The sequence below is a fragment of the Nyctereutes procyonoides genome, unplaced genomic scaffold (genome assembly GCF_905146905.1).
Source record: "Nyctereutes procyonoides isolate TBG_1078 unplaced genomic scaffold, NYPRO_anot_genome, whole genome shotgun sequence".
Lineage (NCBI taxonomy): Eukaryota > Metazoa > Chordata > Mammalia > Carnivora > Canidae > Nyctereutes > Nyctereutes procyonoides.
In genome coordinates this window covers 25,338,423-25,357,431 of record NW_026575048.1, presented here as the reverse complement: position 1 = coordinate 25,357,431, position 19,009 = coordinate 25,338,423, and the positions used below count along the sequence as shown (strand labels likewise).

Sequence of the window (19,009 nt, the reverse complement as noted above, 5' to 3'; positions counted from 1 at the left end):
CACAACAAGTATGATTACCAGGTACTTGACAGGACTTTTTATTTATCCTTGTGTTCCCCTTGGTTTCAAGAATAGGTCACAAAAATTGATATATTGTACGCACATTTACTTAGTGCCTGGCATGTACCAAGTATTTCCTGAATTAAATTAAATGACCAATAAATAGCTATTGAATAAACAAGCCAAAATTATTTAAGATCAGAAAACTCCATGTATGTTCTTTATTCAAACAGTGTGATTTAAACAATCTGGAATGTAAAAAGCATTTCCTTATATAAGAAGCAGATTAGACTCCCAAAAAGATCGGCATACTATAGTCAAGCAAAAAATTGGCAGTTTACGAGCAGCTAAATCAGAGGCTTGAAATTCAGGACCTCTCCATTTGCTGATACATGTATGTAATTCCAACCGTATCTTCAGAGATTAAGGAAGAAAGAAAAATGTAACCAATTCTTTTGTACCCTAGGAAGATAAGGGCACCCTGTCCTAAACTTTTCTCCAACACCCCACAAAATAATCCTTCCCCACAAAGAAAGAAGACTAAGAAAAATCTGCTTAATTTTAACAGATTTAAGTCAAGGCAAGTCTGAAATAAACAAAAACTTAAATGGTGTTAGCCTGCAGTTCACCTTCTATTCTCCTGGCACCTCAAATTAATGGCTTGGGTGTTGGTGTAGGTAACACTTGGCCTGTATGCTGAGGTAGTCACTGAAAGGACATTCCGTGCACAATGTTGTTTAGCAAATGGGCATAATCTGTAGATTTAGCCATAAAATTACAGAGCTGATTATTTACAGATCACTAGTTCATTCCCCACCCTAACTTTACAGATGATAAAGCTCAGAGGAGTTAAGTGACTTGCCCATGGTAACAAAACTACTTACATAGCGGCAGCATCAGGCTCAGAATCCAAAATTCTTGACTTCTTAGTCCAGTGTTTTTTCCATTACAGTATGTTAGAGTACGGTGTTTTCTCAGAAAGGGTTAATCGCACTCCATGAAAACTTGCTCCTAATCACAAGCCATGGGCCAAATATTCAATTCACACTTTCTTCTTTGTTTAGCTTCAAGTGACTCTGTGGCAAGATTTACTTGTAAGACTACTGCCCTATAAGCATAAGCCTATGTTGGTCAAGTTTCTTGTTTTCATATCCAGATGCTGGCCAGAGCCCCCGGCAAATAAAACTTCCTTATATAATAATGCATGGACCAACGTCACTCACAGCAGTTGGCATCAGTGAATTTCAGCAAGTAGAGCCAATTCTTTTCAAACCCACAGGAAATTTCTTAAATAGTGTAGGCGAGTATCAAAGCACCTTTGGTGGGACAACTACACAGGTGTTGCCTCTGAATAGGTGTTGAGGAAATAGGCATTTAACCTCATGCAGAATTGTTTTCAGTACCTGCACACTTTAAAAATCCCATGAGAATGGAAAAGACATGCAAAGGGTGGCAGCACAGACTTGGTACATGGCAGTTCTTCACATTTCATACATGACCCACTTGGATGAGGTCAATGGAGGAGAAATCACCCTGTAATAGTAGACCAATAATAGGTATACTAACATTGGAGAACATAAGACAAAGGACAAGGAACTGGTTTCCTTATTACATTTTACGAAGTTTCATTTTCCCCAGCAGTCAAAGTAGTATGTGCTCTCTTTCTTCAACAGGTCAAATGCCTGAACAGGGTTGCAGATGTTAAAGACAATGACCAACTCCTCACCATGCAAAAGTTGGGACATGGTCACTTATTACAGGATGACTAGAATTCTGCTTGACAGAGGTGGCTTCTTGGATGTTTGTGATTCCACTATGAAATTGGACTTAGAAGTTTTGCTCATATTTAAAAAAGGATGAGTTTACTGAAGAAACTTACAAATTCTTCAAAAACAAAAATCTTTTCTACATAGCCAGCTGATGGCTGGAAAAGTCACAAATCTCCAGGAGTACTAGGTTCCAGAAAAGCTGAATGCACTCTCAAAATTCCTTTTTTAAGATTCTAATTATAAAACTCATAATAAAAACAAAACAAAACAAATTCAGGTAATTTTTGTAATTTGCTACTTGTGATACTTTTTATAAGTAATACTGGCCATGTTGGCAAGTCCTTAACATTTGCATTTGGAAGATAATCAAAAAATAAAATAATCCATATGATTCTCACACTTCATCACAGTTAACAATTTATGATTTGGAGAAAGCAAAACAAAATAAATTAGAAACTGCCTGTCATACATATAACAATACTGTATTTTATAATCTAGGGTCTATTATGTTTTGGTAAAATTATATAATGTAAACTCAATTTGTTTATGCAACTTTGAAAAGATACAATTCCTATACTATGCATGGAATTCCATATATTTTATCATATATTTGATATATTTTATTTGTTAATAAATTGAGATATTAAAAAGTCAACCAATGAAAAGGTCACAAAAAAAGATAAATTTCATCATTATGTCAATATTTGGGTTTTTGATGTTTTCTGCTTATTATGTCAGTATTTGATTAAATGTAAGACAGAAAACTGGGATTCCTTCAGTTCACATTGATTTGGTATTCATTTAACCAAAATAACACTTTGAGAACCACGGACTATTTATAAATGTACTGAAATATTTTAATGAGAGAAACTATAAAAAAATGGATAATTTAAATTTTCAAATTATGCTAGATAGTAGAATATGTCCTAAAATTTCTGATAAAAAATTCTGCTTTTCTTTTGCAAGGCATAAATCAGGAGGACCTCAAAGAAAAATGTAGCAATTAAGTTTGGAAAAGCTATAAAAGAGACTTTTACTTTTGGAATGGACATTTTTTTCCTTTCCTAAAATGTATATCATTATTCAAGAAGCATGTTTATAAATTTCACTGAAGAAAATATTATATTTTAATTATGTGACGGATATGCTCCATCAAGTGGTTCTCTTATTGTAAAGATAATGTCTATCAAACTGCAGTCAACTACAAAACCAAAAATAGCAAAATTCAAATTTAGAGAAACACGCTTTCTATAGGAAGCCTATTTAACCCTACAACATTTAGAAGGTTCTCACAGCCCCAAATACATTTTACAAAAATATAGTTTCATCGGTTTCATGTAATGTGAACAAACCTTACTACTCTCTAACATTTAGAGTAAATGATTGAACAGTCAATGCACAGTTGGATTACTAAATAAATTGGAAGTAAAGGAGTCAATATTCCTCATAAAAATAAATTAAAGTACAGTACATCATGGTCTTGGTTGTCCAATTCTATTGTTAGTTCCATATCTACTTGGCATATTTGTAAAACCAGTCCTGAGTCCTTGGCTTGCTCCAATTCCTGGAACTCCAAGTCCTTGATTAAGTATGCTACTATAAGGTGTGTGTCCATGATTAAAACCCAAACCATAAGGTCTTGTTTGGGTGTTTAGCAGAATAACTGGGTTCACGTTTTTTCCAGGGGTGTTAAAGGAAAATTCTGGAGGTGGACTACTAGGTTTATTTGGAGTTGATGTGATAGGGTTTGAATCATCAGTACTCTTTAAAGGAGGCATTGGAATTATGTGATGATCTGAAAAGTTTAGGACGTTGGCTGCAACAGGCCCAGACAGTAAGGCAGGTCTAATCCAATCATCCTTGAAAATTTGTACAGTCAAAGTAGACACCAGAGTGTACAGCCTATTGGTCACATGAGCAAGAACCATTTGTTCATTTGCGTCTCGTCGAATTCTTACATGCACTGATCCAGCCTAAAAAAAAAGGGCAAAATCATAGGAAAGAGATGCTTAAAATTATACCACTGAAAATTCCATTAGAAATAAACATTTGGTTATAACTGTACTTGGTACCTTCTTTACAACAAGAGAGATAATGTTTTGATATTTTCCTTAAAGACTACTCAGCAGGGATTGTCAACATGAAGAGTTAATGAAGTTCTTTGTGACTCTTTAAATAAAACGTGACTTTTTAAAATATAAAAAAAGAGAAATATATGTAGGAGGAAGACAGGCATGTTATAACCTAATGCAGAATATACAGTATGGAGAAAATGCAATGGAAGTACAGAAAAGGTAGCTACTTATTCAAACTGAGAAACTTCAACAGATGGGATTTGATCTAGGGTTGATGGTTAAATGCAATTTCAAAAGGTGGAGACAGGCATTCTAAGGTGAAGGAATAGCAATTAAAATGCATGGCATGTTTGGACAAGGATAAGCAATATTACTAATATATAAAAAAGTACAAATATTTCAGGTGGTAGAAAAAGAATGAAAGAGAACAAAAAAGGAAAGAGGAAACAAGGAAAGAAAGAATGTAGAAAGAAAGAAAGATAAGCAGGTAGTAAGGTTAAAAGAAAAGCTAACAGAGAACTCTAAAAATCATGATAAGGAGTTTTAACACCAGCAATCCATCAGAAGTAAAATAATGAAAGTTTAGAAAAATTATAGGTATGAATCACTGGTAATTAGGTAAGAAATGACTGCCACAGTCTAGGTCAGAAATGAAGAGAGCGGAGACAGAACAAAGACAGTGGGATCAGAGAGGGAAAGATGAATTCATGTTATTTCATGGGTTAGATGAGCGGGGAATCTGATACCCAACTGGATGTAGGAGATGAGGGAGATGGACCAACTAACAATCAAAGATGATCTGAAGGTTTCAAGCCTGGGTTACTAGGAGGAGAGAGAACCCCAAGCATTACAATGATGGCTAGAAGTCTGTTTATTGAAAAGACATCATACGTTATGTTTTTTTAAAGTAAATAGTAAAATAGTAGGTACAAAAATGATCCTATTTAGTTTAAAACACACACGGACAGAAAAACAGCCAAGAGTAACAGCACTTATCTCTAGATGGTAGAATTAAAGGTTTTTATTCTCTTCTCTTTGAATTAGTTACAAGTTTTAATTTTTCTAAGAATCAGTTACTATTTCCATAATAACACTAAAGTAAAAGTATAGAGTAAATAAAATTAAATAAAATGTCCAGCAGACAGGCACCTGGGTGGTTCAGTCAGTCAGTGTCCAACTCTTAGTTTTGGCTCAGGTCATGATCTCAGGGTCATGAGATCAAGCCTCACATCAGGCTCTGCACTGAGCATGGAGCCTGCTTAGGATTCTCTCCTTCTCCCTCTGCCCTTCCCTACCCCACCCCTCCCCTTCTCTTTAAAAAAAGAAAAATCAATGTTGATTTCTAGATAAACTCAGATTCTCAAAAGAGAAAAAATTATAACAAAGAATAAACTGCACATAAATTAGCCAAGAAGTTGGTTTAGTTACAATGTGTCTGAATCTATGACTTTAACAGTAGTGAGTGATTGTCAATCATTAAGATGGAGAAAATATCTATAATGTTTGATGTTGACTTCTAGTTTATTTTTATGTAAGATAAGCCATGTCTAGAAATGAAGTCATCTTTGATTCCTCCCTTTCTTGGCCACTGCCATCTTAGTTATCATTAGACAAAACTATAAAAGACACTGTAGGGATCCCTGGGTGGTGCAGCGGTTTGGCGCCTGCCTTTGGCCAGGGGCGCGATCCTGGAGACCCGGGATCGAATCCCACGTCAGGCTCCCGGTGCATGGAGCCTGCTTCTCCCTCTGCTTATGTCTCTGCCTCTCTCTCTCTCTCTCTCTCTCTCTCTGTGTGACTATCATAGATTTAAAAAAAAAAAAAAAAGACACTGTAACCTTTTTCAGTCTGCTATGGAAATTAAAGCAATTAAAAAAAAGTGAAAACCATTTCTGTGCAGGAGCTTGAACAGAATCTGCTGTGACTATGGTATTTGCATTAATTTATGGCTTCTGTAACAACTATTCCTGGCAGCTCAGAAGCATGGTTTATTTTGTCCTTGGTCTTAATTAGTCACTACATGGGTGCAGGGTTAGATGATCACATTCTGAACAGCTGGATGACTTTATTCTTTTTGTTTATAAGCCACCCAGCTAAAAAAAACCCACTTATCTACTATTTTATTAAGATTGGTAAAATCAGAGATGCCTGGGTGGCTCAGAGGTTGAGCATCTGCCTTTGACTCTGGTCGTGATCCCGGGGTTGTGGGATCAAGTCCCATATTGGGCTCCCTATAGGAAGCTTGCTTCTCTCTTTGCCAATGCCTCTGCTTCTCTCTCTGTCTCTCATGAATTAAAAAAAAATAATTGGTAAAATTAAAAGAATGATTAAAAATGACATTTGGGAGTGCCTAGGTGGCACAGTTGAGTGTCTGACTCTTGGTTTTGACTCAGGTTGTGATCTCAGAAGGTGAGATTGAGTCCCTTGTCGGGCTCCACCCTTAGCATGGAGTCTGCTTGGGACTCTCTCTCCTCCTCTCTTCTCTCCCTCCCTCTTCCTCTGCCCCTCACTCCCACTCTCTCTTTCTCTAAAAGAAATAAATCTTTTTTAAAAAACGAACTACATTCCTGTAGGAATGTGAATTGGTACAGCCACTTTTGGAAAGTGATTGGCTGTATCAAAACCTATAAAAATGTAAATATCCCTTTTTAAAAAAAGATTTTAGGGATCCCTGGGTGGCGCAGCGGTTTGGCGCCTGCCTTTGGACCAGGGCATGATCCTGGAGACCTGGGATCGAATCCCACGTCAGGCTCCTGGTGCATGGAGCCTGCTTCTCCCTCTGTATATGTCTCTGCCTCTCTCTCTCTCTCTCTATGACTATCATAACTAAATAATAATAATAAAAAAAGATTTTATTCTTAGGTAATCTCTACACCCAATGTGGAACTAGAACCAACAACCTTGAGATCTAGAGTTGCCTCAATACGAATAATCTTTGACTCACAAAAGCCACTTCTAAAAATTAATATTAAGGAATTATCACAAGTATATGCAAAGATTATTCCACAAAAATGTTCATCACAGGGGATCCCTGGATGGCTCAGCAGTTCAGCGCCTGCCTTTGGCCTGGGGCGTGACCCTAGAGACCGGGGATCTAGTCCCACATCAGGCTCCCTGCGTGGAGCCTGCTTCACCCTCTGCCTGTGTCTCTGCCTCTTGGTCTCTCTGTTTCTCATGAATAAATAAATAAATAAAATCTTAAAAAAAAATGTTCATCACAGCTTGTTTATATGGGAAAAATGGATTACCACTTTGTCTATTGGGGACTGATTAAATAAATGATAGCATATTCATATAATATCAAACTGCAGTCATTAAAAATTATGTTGGGATTCCTGAACCACAGCAGTTTACAGTGGAACTTTTTTTGAAGTGCCCCAAATGTCCCCAGAAAAACAGAGAAACTAAGACATGAAGTCCAAAAACCTAGGGACATCTATAAAAAAAAAAAAAAAAGATGAACACGGTTCCCTTAAGAAACCCTAATCACAAGGTGTAAAACCTGCAAGGTATCAGCATCTGTGGAAGAGGAAGCGACAGGATATCTGACTGACCTAAAAACCTCAAAGCAGCTAACCTGTACTTAATGGAAATCGAGGACAGCAAATCTGAGAAGGCAGCTGGGAAACTGGGAGGGCTTCTACACATTTCAATAGTGGGTGAATACACTGACTGAGTCTGCAATAAGACAGAAGAGCTGGAGCAGCCAAAGCCCTGAGAGCTCTCCAAAGTAACCAAGCAAAGCTCTCTTCCAGCATAGAGCCCCATAGTAAGAGGAAACAAGTGTATCTGAATCTATGAAGCCAAATTGAGCAACACAGTAGAAACAAAAGATGAAGAACTTCAGATACAAATGGGAGGAAAAGAACCAGGAGAAAGAAAAAAATTTCATTTCACAGACTCATCAGAAGAGGGAGCCTTAGAACCATAAACTCAAACACACTACCCTAAACCACTTCTTAAAGTTTAGAAAAACAATTTTACATAAAAAGGGGCAACAGAAAAGGACTGAATCAAATCACAGACAGTTATTATAAGAAAAAAAGAGAAGGACAGATTAAAAAAAGAGCACCAGAAAGATTTACCTACAAAACGAATGAGAACTATGTACCTATTTTTTCAAAACAAACCAAAAGACACGAAACAAGCACAATATAAATCAACATTAGAAAACCTCAGAAATGAGGAGCGCCTGGGTGGCTCAGTCGGTTAAGCATCCGACTCTTGATTTCAGCTCAGGTCTTGATCTTAGGGTCGTGAGTTCAAGCCCTGTGTTGGGCTCCACTCTGGGTGTGGAGTCTACTTAAAAAAAAAAGAAAAAAGAAAAAAGAAAACCTCAGAAATGAGATGACAGTGAGAAATACAAGAAAAAACAATCACTTCAGAAATTAAGACCAAATTAGAAGGAATACAAAACCAAATAAACATACAGGTCTACTATAAGAGAAATAAAAGGTGAAGAGAAGGAAAGTTTTAAAAATCAAAGGAATGGAAGAGTTAATAAGAAACTGAAAGAAAGTAACAAATATGGAAGAAAGGTAAAGATCCAACAAGCTTATAATAGGAGTTCCTAAAGAAGATAATAAAAGCAAGAGAACAAAATAAAACTTTCCTGAAAGTTAACAAAACTTTTTTGAAATCACATTTTTGAAAGGATATACTGTACACCTGGAGTAACTAATTCAGAAAGACCAACACCAAGATATATTCTAATGAAATTACTAAACTTAAAACAAACAAACAAACAAGCAAAACAACCACTTTTGCCCAAAGGCAAAGATCAAGTTGCATTTAAGAGAAAAAATATTTTGACCACAATAGTAATATTTAATGGCACAGAAAAACTGTTCATGACATATTAAGTGAAAAGAGCAAATTATAAACAGTACAGTCTTGTTTTCTATGGAGTAAATATATGAGTATGAATGAAATGTCACAGCAGGTTTCTCTACATGAAAGGCTTATGGGGTTAAAGAAAAGCTTTTTCTGAGTACTTTTCAGTGTTTTCTTCAGCATTACGTTTCCAGGAATGAAACTAAACCTAGTCTCTCTGACAATAGGTCCAAAGTGGATTTGTGAAATTAATAAAAGGAAATCTTACTAAAATGAAGTCAGGAGGCCAGAAGGGAGGGCCTCTCAGGCCCATTACCCCTAGTCAACTGCAGACTCAACATAAGAGAGGTCAAGTCCATACTACTTTCGTTACTATTTTATCACATCAGCAGGAGGAAGGAGGCTTTCCTTCCGGCAAAAGTCCAGCCAATGAGAGACTGCCACAACTCAGCACAATGAGAGCCACCACACTTGAACTCCCAGTTTCCTCCACTGGATTTCTCATTTACAACAGTGCTTTCCACTTCCCCCTTTCCTCTATAAAAGAGCAGTCCTCTCTCATTCTCCAGACTTGTCTCTGGTTTTGCTGTAGCTTGCTAGTCCCAAACTGCAATTCTCTGCTATTTTCAAAGAAACTCATTTTTACCAGTAAAATAATTGGTTTTATTTTAAGATCAACATAAAAAACACAGAATTCAGGGCAGCCCTGGTGGCACAGTGGTTTAGTGCCGCCTGCAGCCCAGGGCATGATCCTGGAGACCCTGGATCGAGTCCCATGTCAGGCTTTTTGCATGGAGCCTGCTTCTCCCTCTGCCTGTGTCTCTGCTTCTCTCTCTCTCTCTGTCTCTATGAATAAATAAAATCTTTAAAAAAAAAAACACAGAATTCTATGCTGAAGCAAGTTGTATTATCGCAACTCTTTATCAGCAAAACCTCCAAAGGCAGAACTGCAATTAAAAAAAAACCTGTACTTTTTACTTTTCGTATTTTCTTTCTTTTTTTTTTTTCTTTTAAAAGATTTTATTTATTCATGAGAGACAGAGAGAAAGAGAGGAAGAAGCAGTTTCCATGCAGGGAGCTTGATGTGGGACTCGATCCCAGTACTCCAGGATCATTCCCTGAGCCAAAGTCAGATGCTCAACCACTGAGTCACCCAGGAGTCCCTAACTTTTTGAATATTTTCATATTCAGTAATGTGTGACTATAGATTTGTCTTATGTGGACAACCCAGTATTAAGATTATTAACAGTAGTTTGAAAGGAAAAAAAAAAGAGAAATATCCCTCAATTAATCTCAATTATGATATTGAATCCAGGAAGTTAGATACTGATACTGGCTCAGCAATTGAGCATCTGCCTTTGGCTCAGGGCATAATCCTGGGATCTGGGATCGAGATCCACATCAGGCTCCCTGTGGGAAGCCTGCTTCTCCCTCTGCCTATATCTCTGCCTCTCTCTCTGTCTCTCATGAATAAATACATAAATCTTAAATAAAAAAAAAAAGGATACTGAATCCATCTACATTTTAGACTCTATAGAACACAAATGGTCATCAAAGTCTCTATAAAAAATTTATGGAAATGCTTTTTTCAATTTTAAAAATTCTAAACTATGTTTTAAATTATCTAAATTCATATGGGGAACATACCAATGTGCCAAAACCTAGAGTCCAAAAATGCTCATTTCGAACTTCTAAAACTCCATCCAAAGTTGAGACCTAACCAAAAACAAAGAAATAAGGTTATTTGTATTTGTCACATTCAAAACAATTCAGTCACATTGCAGACTTAATCTAAGCCTAGAAATGACATGGCCCGACCCTGTGTGAGGATACTCATTAGCGAAGACATGTCCCAGACCACTCAAAAGATCATTTCTACTTGTTCAGTGGTGAGTCACAGGCCTTGGATTCTATTTCTTGTCTGGCCCATTCCTTTCAGAACCAGGTCCGTATCACCTACTCCCAGAATCACCTTGTTCAACAGTGTATGGTTCTTTTATTTTTTTTTTATCTCAATGTCGTATTTTTTTTTTATCTCAGTATGTCATATATTTTATGTCTAGCACTTGGAGTATTAGGTTTTCCCCCATTTTGGGGGGTCTTCTCTATCATTTCTTTCCCTGTATTCCCTCTTAACAAATTTCTGCACAAGAAGATGTTATTTGAATGTGTGCCAAAAGGAAATTCCAAGACCAGATACATTGTGTATGGACCACTGGTACAATGACACAACTTCATTAGCTGAGACAAGGAGCCAGCTATATGGGTAAAAGTGGCCTTTGTGATAACTAAGTTTAAACACTTTCAAAATCCAAGTAATTCAATTATCTATTCCTTCATTAGTGAAGAGGTGGATATTTATACGATACAAAATCTAAACTCACAGATCAATGTTACGTGGTAAAAGAATCAGCATGTAAAAGTGGCCTTTGACTAATCAAAATCCTGGATTTGAATACAGACTCATAAAAACCATAGCATTTACATTGCTGGTAGGGTGGTTGCTAGACCATTACCTTCCCTTCTACATTTACTTTAAGCTTTCAGACTGAGCAATTCCTCAAATTTTTGTACTTTTGTTATTATAACTCCTGCTGTCATATAATTAAAATGATTTTATTTACTATTCCACCTTACCTCTCTGATAAGTTTGTCCAACTGACCAATAACATGGGGTGGTGTTGTCTGGAGAAAAAATAAAAATAAAATATGAATAATCTGTGGAGATAAGAAACATTTGCACAGTGCTCCTAAAACTAAAAAACCGGGTTATGTCAGCTTTGCTTTGACAAGTGCCCTATATGATTTAGGGAAGAGAGGTTTCAGTTGGCTCCACTAGTGGGTCATTAAGAATCAGCCCATACTTATTTTTTATCACACAAAGAAGCTCTATCTCTAGTCCCAAACAAACCCTGAAGAATCAATCAACTAAAAATATTTTGTATATGGCTTAGCACATGCAACTATTATCTTATTGTTATTACTGCCTCTGGAGCTAGAGCTAGTACTCCTAAGTTTCAGAAAAGGCATGAGGGTAAGACATAAGGAAGAGCAGTGCTTACATATACATTCATCAATGGGAAACTATCTTTGTATTCAGGTGCTTGTCTATGATGTTCCTATTGTTTAAATACATAGTAATCTGCCTTTTAAATTTTAAGTTTGAAATTTCAAAATCTCACTAATTCAATGACAGGAAATAAGAAAACAATCACAATCAGATTACAAAATAGACACAGCACAATAATTGGGGGGAAATCAATATGTAAAAAAAAATTTCTAAGTAACACTGTTTTCACTTGAAACATTAAAGGCAAAATATTTTTAGCTTATGATTTTTTCTTTTATTATAAATACAGGAAGATCTGTACCTATTTTATGGGCCAACAGAATTTCATCTGGTTCTTACTATACAGACTAGAAATGTTTGACTATTACTGATGGGGGCCTCCAGTTGCTAAAAATTTCACTATCTGGTATAAGAGTACATATAACTTTATAATCTGGTTGAAAAACATGGCTAATATTAAGACGTGCATTAAAAGAAGACCCTTACCTGCAGTAATACTTTGCCACTGTACACGCTCATGGGATACATAGTGCCAAACGTCATCAGAGCAATGGCTATTGCAGATGCAGTGTCTACAGCAAAATAATTACTAAAAGGAAAAAACAATTCTAAATCTTAGATGTATACTTCACTGGGCTACTTACAATTCCATTACCAAAATATTAATCTAAAGCAACAGGACTGTTATACCAATACTGGCCGCTACTGGAACAAGGTCATCTCAAAAAAAAAAAAAAAAAAAAGAAAGAAAAAGTTTTCAGAATCCTTTCTTGCCAAAGTTTAATGGAAAATAATAATAACAATTATGTTAAGCAATTTGAAGAGATGGTGAAGAAAAAATATGTGAACATTTCCCCACTATCTATTCTCAATCTACTTACAAAGTAGAAAGATTTCACATATATTCACTTGTTCCACAAATAAAAACCTTCAACTAGTAATTTCTGATAGAAGACTAATGTATTTCATCAGTGATGCTGGCAATTTTCCTGTAAACAATAACTTTCCAATTATTACTACTAAGAATTTTTGAAATTACCCAGGAATTATATATAATGTGAGATTCTATAGGACTTTGTTAGAGGAACATGGCCACAAAAGTGCAACACTCATCAGGAGTTCAAACTGTTCTATTAAGAAGACAGACCAAAATGCCCATGTTTACAAGCTGATTCTGAACTCTTTTATTTTTTCCCCAAATGCTGGGGATAGAAACATGAGGTAAGACATAGTCCCTACCTTTGAAATAGCAGGAGATGCCCATGTAAGGAAAATAAAGCCATTTGGGAAAAAAGAAGTCCTACAGGGTATCATGGATGCAGAGAGGAGTGAGTGACAAGCCTCCTGAGGAAGGAATAATCCAGAAGGGCTAAATATAAAAAGAGGTGACATCTGAGCTGACTCTTCCAAGATAAGTGAGCCAATGGGAGGAAGATATTGCAGACAGGGAAGCAGCAAGTGCAAGGGTGTGAAAGTCCTGATACAGCACTGAAACCACAAGCAGGTAAGTACACATGCCTGGATGGCCAGTCAGAGTGGTAGGGGCTTACGCTAACAAGTTTTTTCTCAAATATGCAAACAGGAGAATTTTGAAACTGGAAATATTATGGACAGATTTGCAATTTTGAATGATGCTGTTAGGAGCAAAATGGAAGATAACTAGAGATGTGTGAGAGTGATAGTTAGAAGACCAGAAGACTATTCAAATTAGACCAAGGAAATGATAAGGTCTTAATATGGGCAGCAGCACTGAGTATGGAAAGGAGGAGACAAATAAACATTAAAATGAAAGATCTAATCAGACTGGCTGACAAGACTGATTATTTCCAATAGCCAAGACATGGAAACAAGTATCTATTAGAATATGAAAGGATAAAAAATGTGATATACATACCCACAGACACATATACATGGAATATTATTCAGCCAAAAAAGGGAAGGAAATCATGTCATTTTCAATGATATGATAAGATGAACAAATACTGTTATGATCACCCTTATATATGAAATCTAAAAATCCACAAAAATTCTCAACAAGGTACTAGCCAATAGGATACAACAATACATTAAGAAGATTATTCACCATGACCAAGTAGGATTTATCTCCGGGATGCAAGGCTGGTTCAACACTCATAAAACAATCAGTGTGATTCATCATATCAGCAAGAGAAAAAACAAGAACCATATGATCCTCTTAATAGATGCAGAGAAAGCATTTGATGAAATACAGCATCCATTCCTGATCAAAACTCTTCAGAGTGTAGGGATAGAGGGAACTTTCCTTGACATCTTAAAAGCCATCTACGAAAAGCCCACAGCAAATATCATTCTCAATGGGAAAGCACTGGGAGCCTTTCCCCTAAGATCAGGAACAAGACAGGGATGTCCACTCTCACCACTGCTATTCAACATAGTACTGGAAGTCCTAGCCTCAGCAATCAGACAACAAAAAGACATTAAAGGCATTCAAATTGGCAAAGAAGAAGTCAAACTCTCCCTCTTCGCCGATGACATGATACTCTACATAGGAAACCCAAAAGACTCCACCCCAAGATTGCTAGAACTCATACAGCAATTTGGCAGTGTGACAGGATACAAAATCAATGCCCAGAAATCAGTGGCATTTCTATAAGGAGTCAACCCCATTTACAATTGCACCCCAAAGCATAAGATACCTAGGAATAAACCTTACCAAAGAGGTAAAGGATCTATACCCTCAAAACTACAGAACACTTCTGAAAGAAACTGAGGAAGACACAAAGAGATAGAAAAATATTCCATGCTAATGGACTGGAAGAATTAATATTGTGAAAATGTCAATGTTACCCAGGGCAATTTACATGTTTAATGCAATCCCTATCAAAATACTATGGACTTTCTTCAGAGAGTTGGAACAAATTATTTTAAGATTTGTGTGGAATCAGAAAAGACCCCGAATAGCCAGAGGAATATTAAAAAGAAAACCAGAGCTGGGGGAATCACAATACCAGATTTCAGATTGTACTACAAAGCTGTGGTCATCAAGACAGTGTGGTACTAGCACAAAAACAGACACACAGATCAATGGAACAGAATAGAGAATCCAGAAGTGGACCCTCAACTCTATGGTCAACTAATATTCGACAAAGCAAGAAAGACTATCCACTGGAAAAAAAAGTCTCTTCAATAAATGGTGCTGGGAAAATTGGACATCCACATGCAGAAGAATGAAACTAGGCCACTCTCTTGCACCATACACAAAGATAAACTCAAACTGGATGAAAGATCTAAATGTGAGACAAGATTCCATCAAAATCCTAGAGCAGGACACAGGCAACACCCTTTTTGAACTTGGCCACAGTAACTTCTTGCAAGATACATCCACGAAAGCAAAAGAAACAAAAGCAAAAATGAACTACTGGGACTTCATCAAGATAAGAAGCTTTTGCACAGCAAAGGATACAGTCAACAAAACTCAAAGACAACCTACAGAATGGGAGAAGATATTTGCAAATGACGTATCAGATAAAGGGCTAGTATCCAAGATATTAAAGTCAACAGCAAAGAAACAAACAATCCAATCATGAAATGGGCAAAAGACATGAACAGAAATCTCACAAAGGAAGACACAGACATGGCCAACAAGCACATGAGAAAATGCTCCGCATTACTTGCCATCAGGGAAATACAAATCAAAATCACAATGAGATACCACCTGACACCAGTGAGAATGGGGAAAATTAACAAGGCAGGAAACCACAAATGTTGGAGAGGATGTGGAGAGAGGGGAACCCTCCTGCACTGTTGGTGGGAATGTGAACTGGTGCAGCCACTCTGGAAAACTGTGTGGAGGTTCCTCAAAGAGTTAAAAATAGACCTGCCCTACAACCCAGCAATTGCACTGCTGGGGATTTACCCCAAAGATACAGATGCAATGAAATGCCGGGACACCTGCACCCCGGTGTTTATAGCAGCAATGTCCACAATAGCCAAACTGTGGAAGGAGCCTCAGTGTCCATCGAAAGATGAATGGATAAAGAAGATGTGGTTTATGTATACAATGAAATATTACTCAGCCATTAGAAACGACGAATACCCACCATTTGCTTCGACGTGGATGGAACTGGAGGGTATTATGGTGAGTGAAATAAGTCAATCGGAGAAGGACAAACGTTATATGGTCTTGTTCATTTGGGGAATATAAGAAGTAGTGAAAGGGAATAAAGGGGAAAGGAGAAAAAATGAGTGGGAAATATCAAAAAGCGAGACAGAACATGAGAGACTCCTAACTCTGGAAAACGAACTAGGGGTGGTGGAAGGGGAGTGGGCGGGGGTGACTGGGTGACAGGCACTGATGGGGGGCACTTGATGGGATGAGCACTGGGTGTTGTTCTGTATGTTGGCAAATTGAACACCAATAAAAAAATAAATTTATAGAAGAAAAAAAAAGAAATCTAAAAATCCAAACTCATAAGAAACATAGAAGTTTGGTGGCTGTCAGATGCAGGGGATGAGGAAGGGGAAGAAATGGGTGAAGGTGGTCAAATAGTATAAACCTGCAGTTATAAGTCACAAGTTCTGGGGATGTAATGTATAGCATAGTAACTACAAAAACTTAAAAAAAAAAAAAACAAACACAAGACTAGGTGACTAATTAGAACTGGCTTGGGGAAAGGCGGGGAGGGAGAAGTAGGTTATTTAAGAATGCTTTGGAGTTCCTCAAAAAAATTAAACACTAAATTATCATATAATCCAGCAATTCTACTTCTGGGCATATGCCCACAAGAACTGAAAGCAGAGACTCAAACAGATATTTATACACTCATGGTCAGAGCAGCACTAGTCAAAAGCCAAAAGGTGGGAACACTCCAAATATTCATCAATGGATAAATAAGCAAAATGTATTTTATGTATAATGCAATATTATTCCTTAAAAGGAGGAAAAAAATTTTTTAAAGGTTTTATATATTTATTCATGAGACACAGAGAGAGAGACAGAAAGAGAGAGAGTGGCAGAGACATATGCAGAGGGAGAAGCAGGCTCCATTCAGGAAGAAGTCTGATGTGGTACTTGATCCCGGCAATCTGGGATCATGCCCTGAGCCAAAGCAGATGCTCAACAGCTGAGCCACCCAGGGGTCCCAAAAAAGGAAGAAAATTCTGACACATATTACAACATGGATGAATCTTGAAAACATTATGCTTAGTGAAATAAACCTGACACTAAAGGACAAATATTGTCTGATTTCATTTATAGGAAGTACTTTGTCAAATTCTTCCTCCTCCTCCTCCTCTTCCTCTTCTTTTTAATTTACTTATTCATGAGAGACATAGAGAGGGAGGACATAGGCAGAGGGAGAAGCAGGTTCCCTCCAGGGAGCCTGATGTGGGACCCGATCCCAGGACTCTGGGACGACCAACCAAGCTGAAGGCAGATGCTCAACCACTGAGCCACCCAGGTGCTCCAACTTCATCAAATTCAGAGAGACAGAAAGTAGAAGAGTGGTTGCCAGGGCTTGGGGCAAGGAGGAGGGGGAGTTACTGTATAATAGGCAGTTTCAGGTAGGGAAGAGAAAAACTTCTGAAGATGGATGATGGTGATAGTTACACAACTATGTGAAGGGACTTAATGCCACTGAAATGTGTGCTTAAAAATGGTTAAAATAAAAAAAAAGGTTAAAATTTTAGTTTTATGTTATGTATATTTTAACGCAATTAAAAAACCAATGCAATGGAATGGATGGTAGTAGTATTCCCCGAAATGGAAAATATAAGGATAAACAGCTTTGGGGATGAGGAAAATAAGTTCAGTCGATGTAGGCATGAATAGAAGTCAGTAAGATACAGCTTTTGGAATTCAGCAGACATCTCTATTATTAGAAATAAAGGTTTGGGGGCCACCCGAGTGGCTCAGCGGTTTGGCGCCACCTTCGGCCTGGGGCGTGATCCTGGAGACTCGAGATCAAGTCCCACGTCCGGCTCCTTGCAGGGAGCCTGCTTCTCCCTCTGCCTGTGTCTCTGCCTCTCTCTGTCATAAATGAATGAATGAATGAAGGAAGGAAGGAAGGAATGAATGAATGAATGAATGTATGTATGTATGTTTGGGAAACCCACAGAGGTGGTAAATAAAAGCAAATAATTGAATGTAATCTCCTAGGAGAGTACGCAAAAGAAGAAAAAGAACAATTAAGGATAGATCTTAGTAAACACTAATACTTAAAGGGTAAGTAGTGAAAGAATCATGTCATAAAACACTGAGCTTAAAGCAGCTATAAATTATTTTTCCTAAAAGGGTTGCCTTTTAAAAAAAATGTATCACATCTACTTCCTTTTCCTTCTCGCAGCAACAGTAGCCATGGCTTAGCTCTCTTTTACTGCCATCCTTTCTGTTTCACTCACCAGCTCAGCAGTAGGGAATTTATACAGTTTTTCCAGTCTGAATTATAGACTATGGTAAAAAATACATCTTGAATCCAACCCCTCAACTTTTCAGATGAAGACACTTAAGGACAAAACTTGACCAAAGTTACATAGGCCATAAGTAAACATGCTCTAAGTTTAATCCTTATCAATCCCACAGATGCCTTTAAAAGTCAGGCCCCAAAATGGAAACCCTTGAAAACAAAACAAAACAAAACAAAACAAAACAAAACAAAACAAAACAAAATACTTACTTAATTTCAATTAGCATATATGTAATACAAAGAGCAAATGCTCCAGCAAGATCAATTAAAACAAATGGATTCATTCGGGGAAGGAAGATACTGCTAAGTCCTGGAATAATTCCACACAAGCTATGAAGAAACAAAGAGTATTCATTAGCAGAATTCAATGTCATACTGATGAAAATCTTGTAAAAGATAACTTGTATTTTAGTATCATATGTATTTTATAGACAGCAAAGAGGATTTGGGAACAAAGGTAAAGGTCTCTTGTATCATCAATTAAAAATCAAGAAAAAAAAGGAGAATCTGCAAGATTCATGTAGTAACTTCAGCAACGAATAACATAAATAAATTCCCACAACAGATGAATTTCTAGTGGATCCCTCTGAAATTATGTATATCATGAAACCCCATACATAACATCTTACCTCCGACTAAGATCTGCAACATGCTCTTGAAGCCAACTCGTACTAGCAGCTTTAAGAAGAAAACACTTAAATTACCTATAATGCACTACCAGAAATACTTGATTTCCTTAATTTAAAAAATAAGTTTGGCAATGACTGTATCACATTTCACAAAAGGACACACTATTCAAATCTAGCCCTTCTTTCCCTT

General features: G+C 37.1%; 1 protein-coding gene across 2 annotated transcripts in view; it reads right to left on the bottom strand.

The window, feature by feature from the left end:
* Positions 1 to 198: 198 nt before the first annotated feature.
* Positions 199 to 19,009, bottom strand: part of SLC30A6 (solute carrier family 30 member 6) — a 41,932-nt gene continuing 23,121 nt past the window's right edge. For both annotated transcript variants that reach the window (XM_055327537.1, XM_055327538.1), the window contains 6 exons: positions 18,820 to 18,868; positions 18,401 to 18,520; positions 12,234 to 12,336; positions 11,315 to 11,362; positions 10,325 to 10,393; positions 199 to 3,742 (listed from right to left, as the gene is read on the bottom strand). In XM_055327537.1, coding sequence (XP_055183512.1) covers positions 3,242 to 3,742; positions 10,325 to 10,393; positions 11,315 to 11,362; positions 12,234 to 12,336; positions 18,401 to 18,520; positions 18,820 to 18,868 — 890 coding nt within the window. In that variant the 3' untranslated portion in view covers positions 199 to 3,241. The remainder of the gene's footprint in view (positions 3,743 to 10,324; positions 10,394 to 11,314; positions 11,363 to 12,233; positions 12,337 to 18,400; positions 18,521 to 18,819; positions 18,869 to 19,009) is intronic.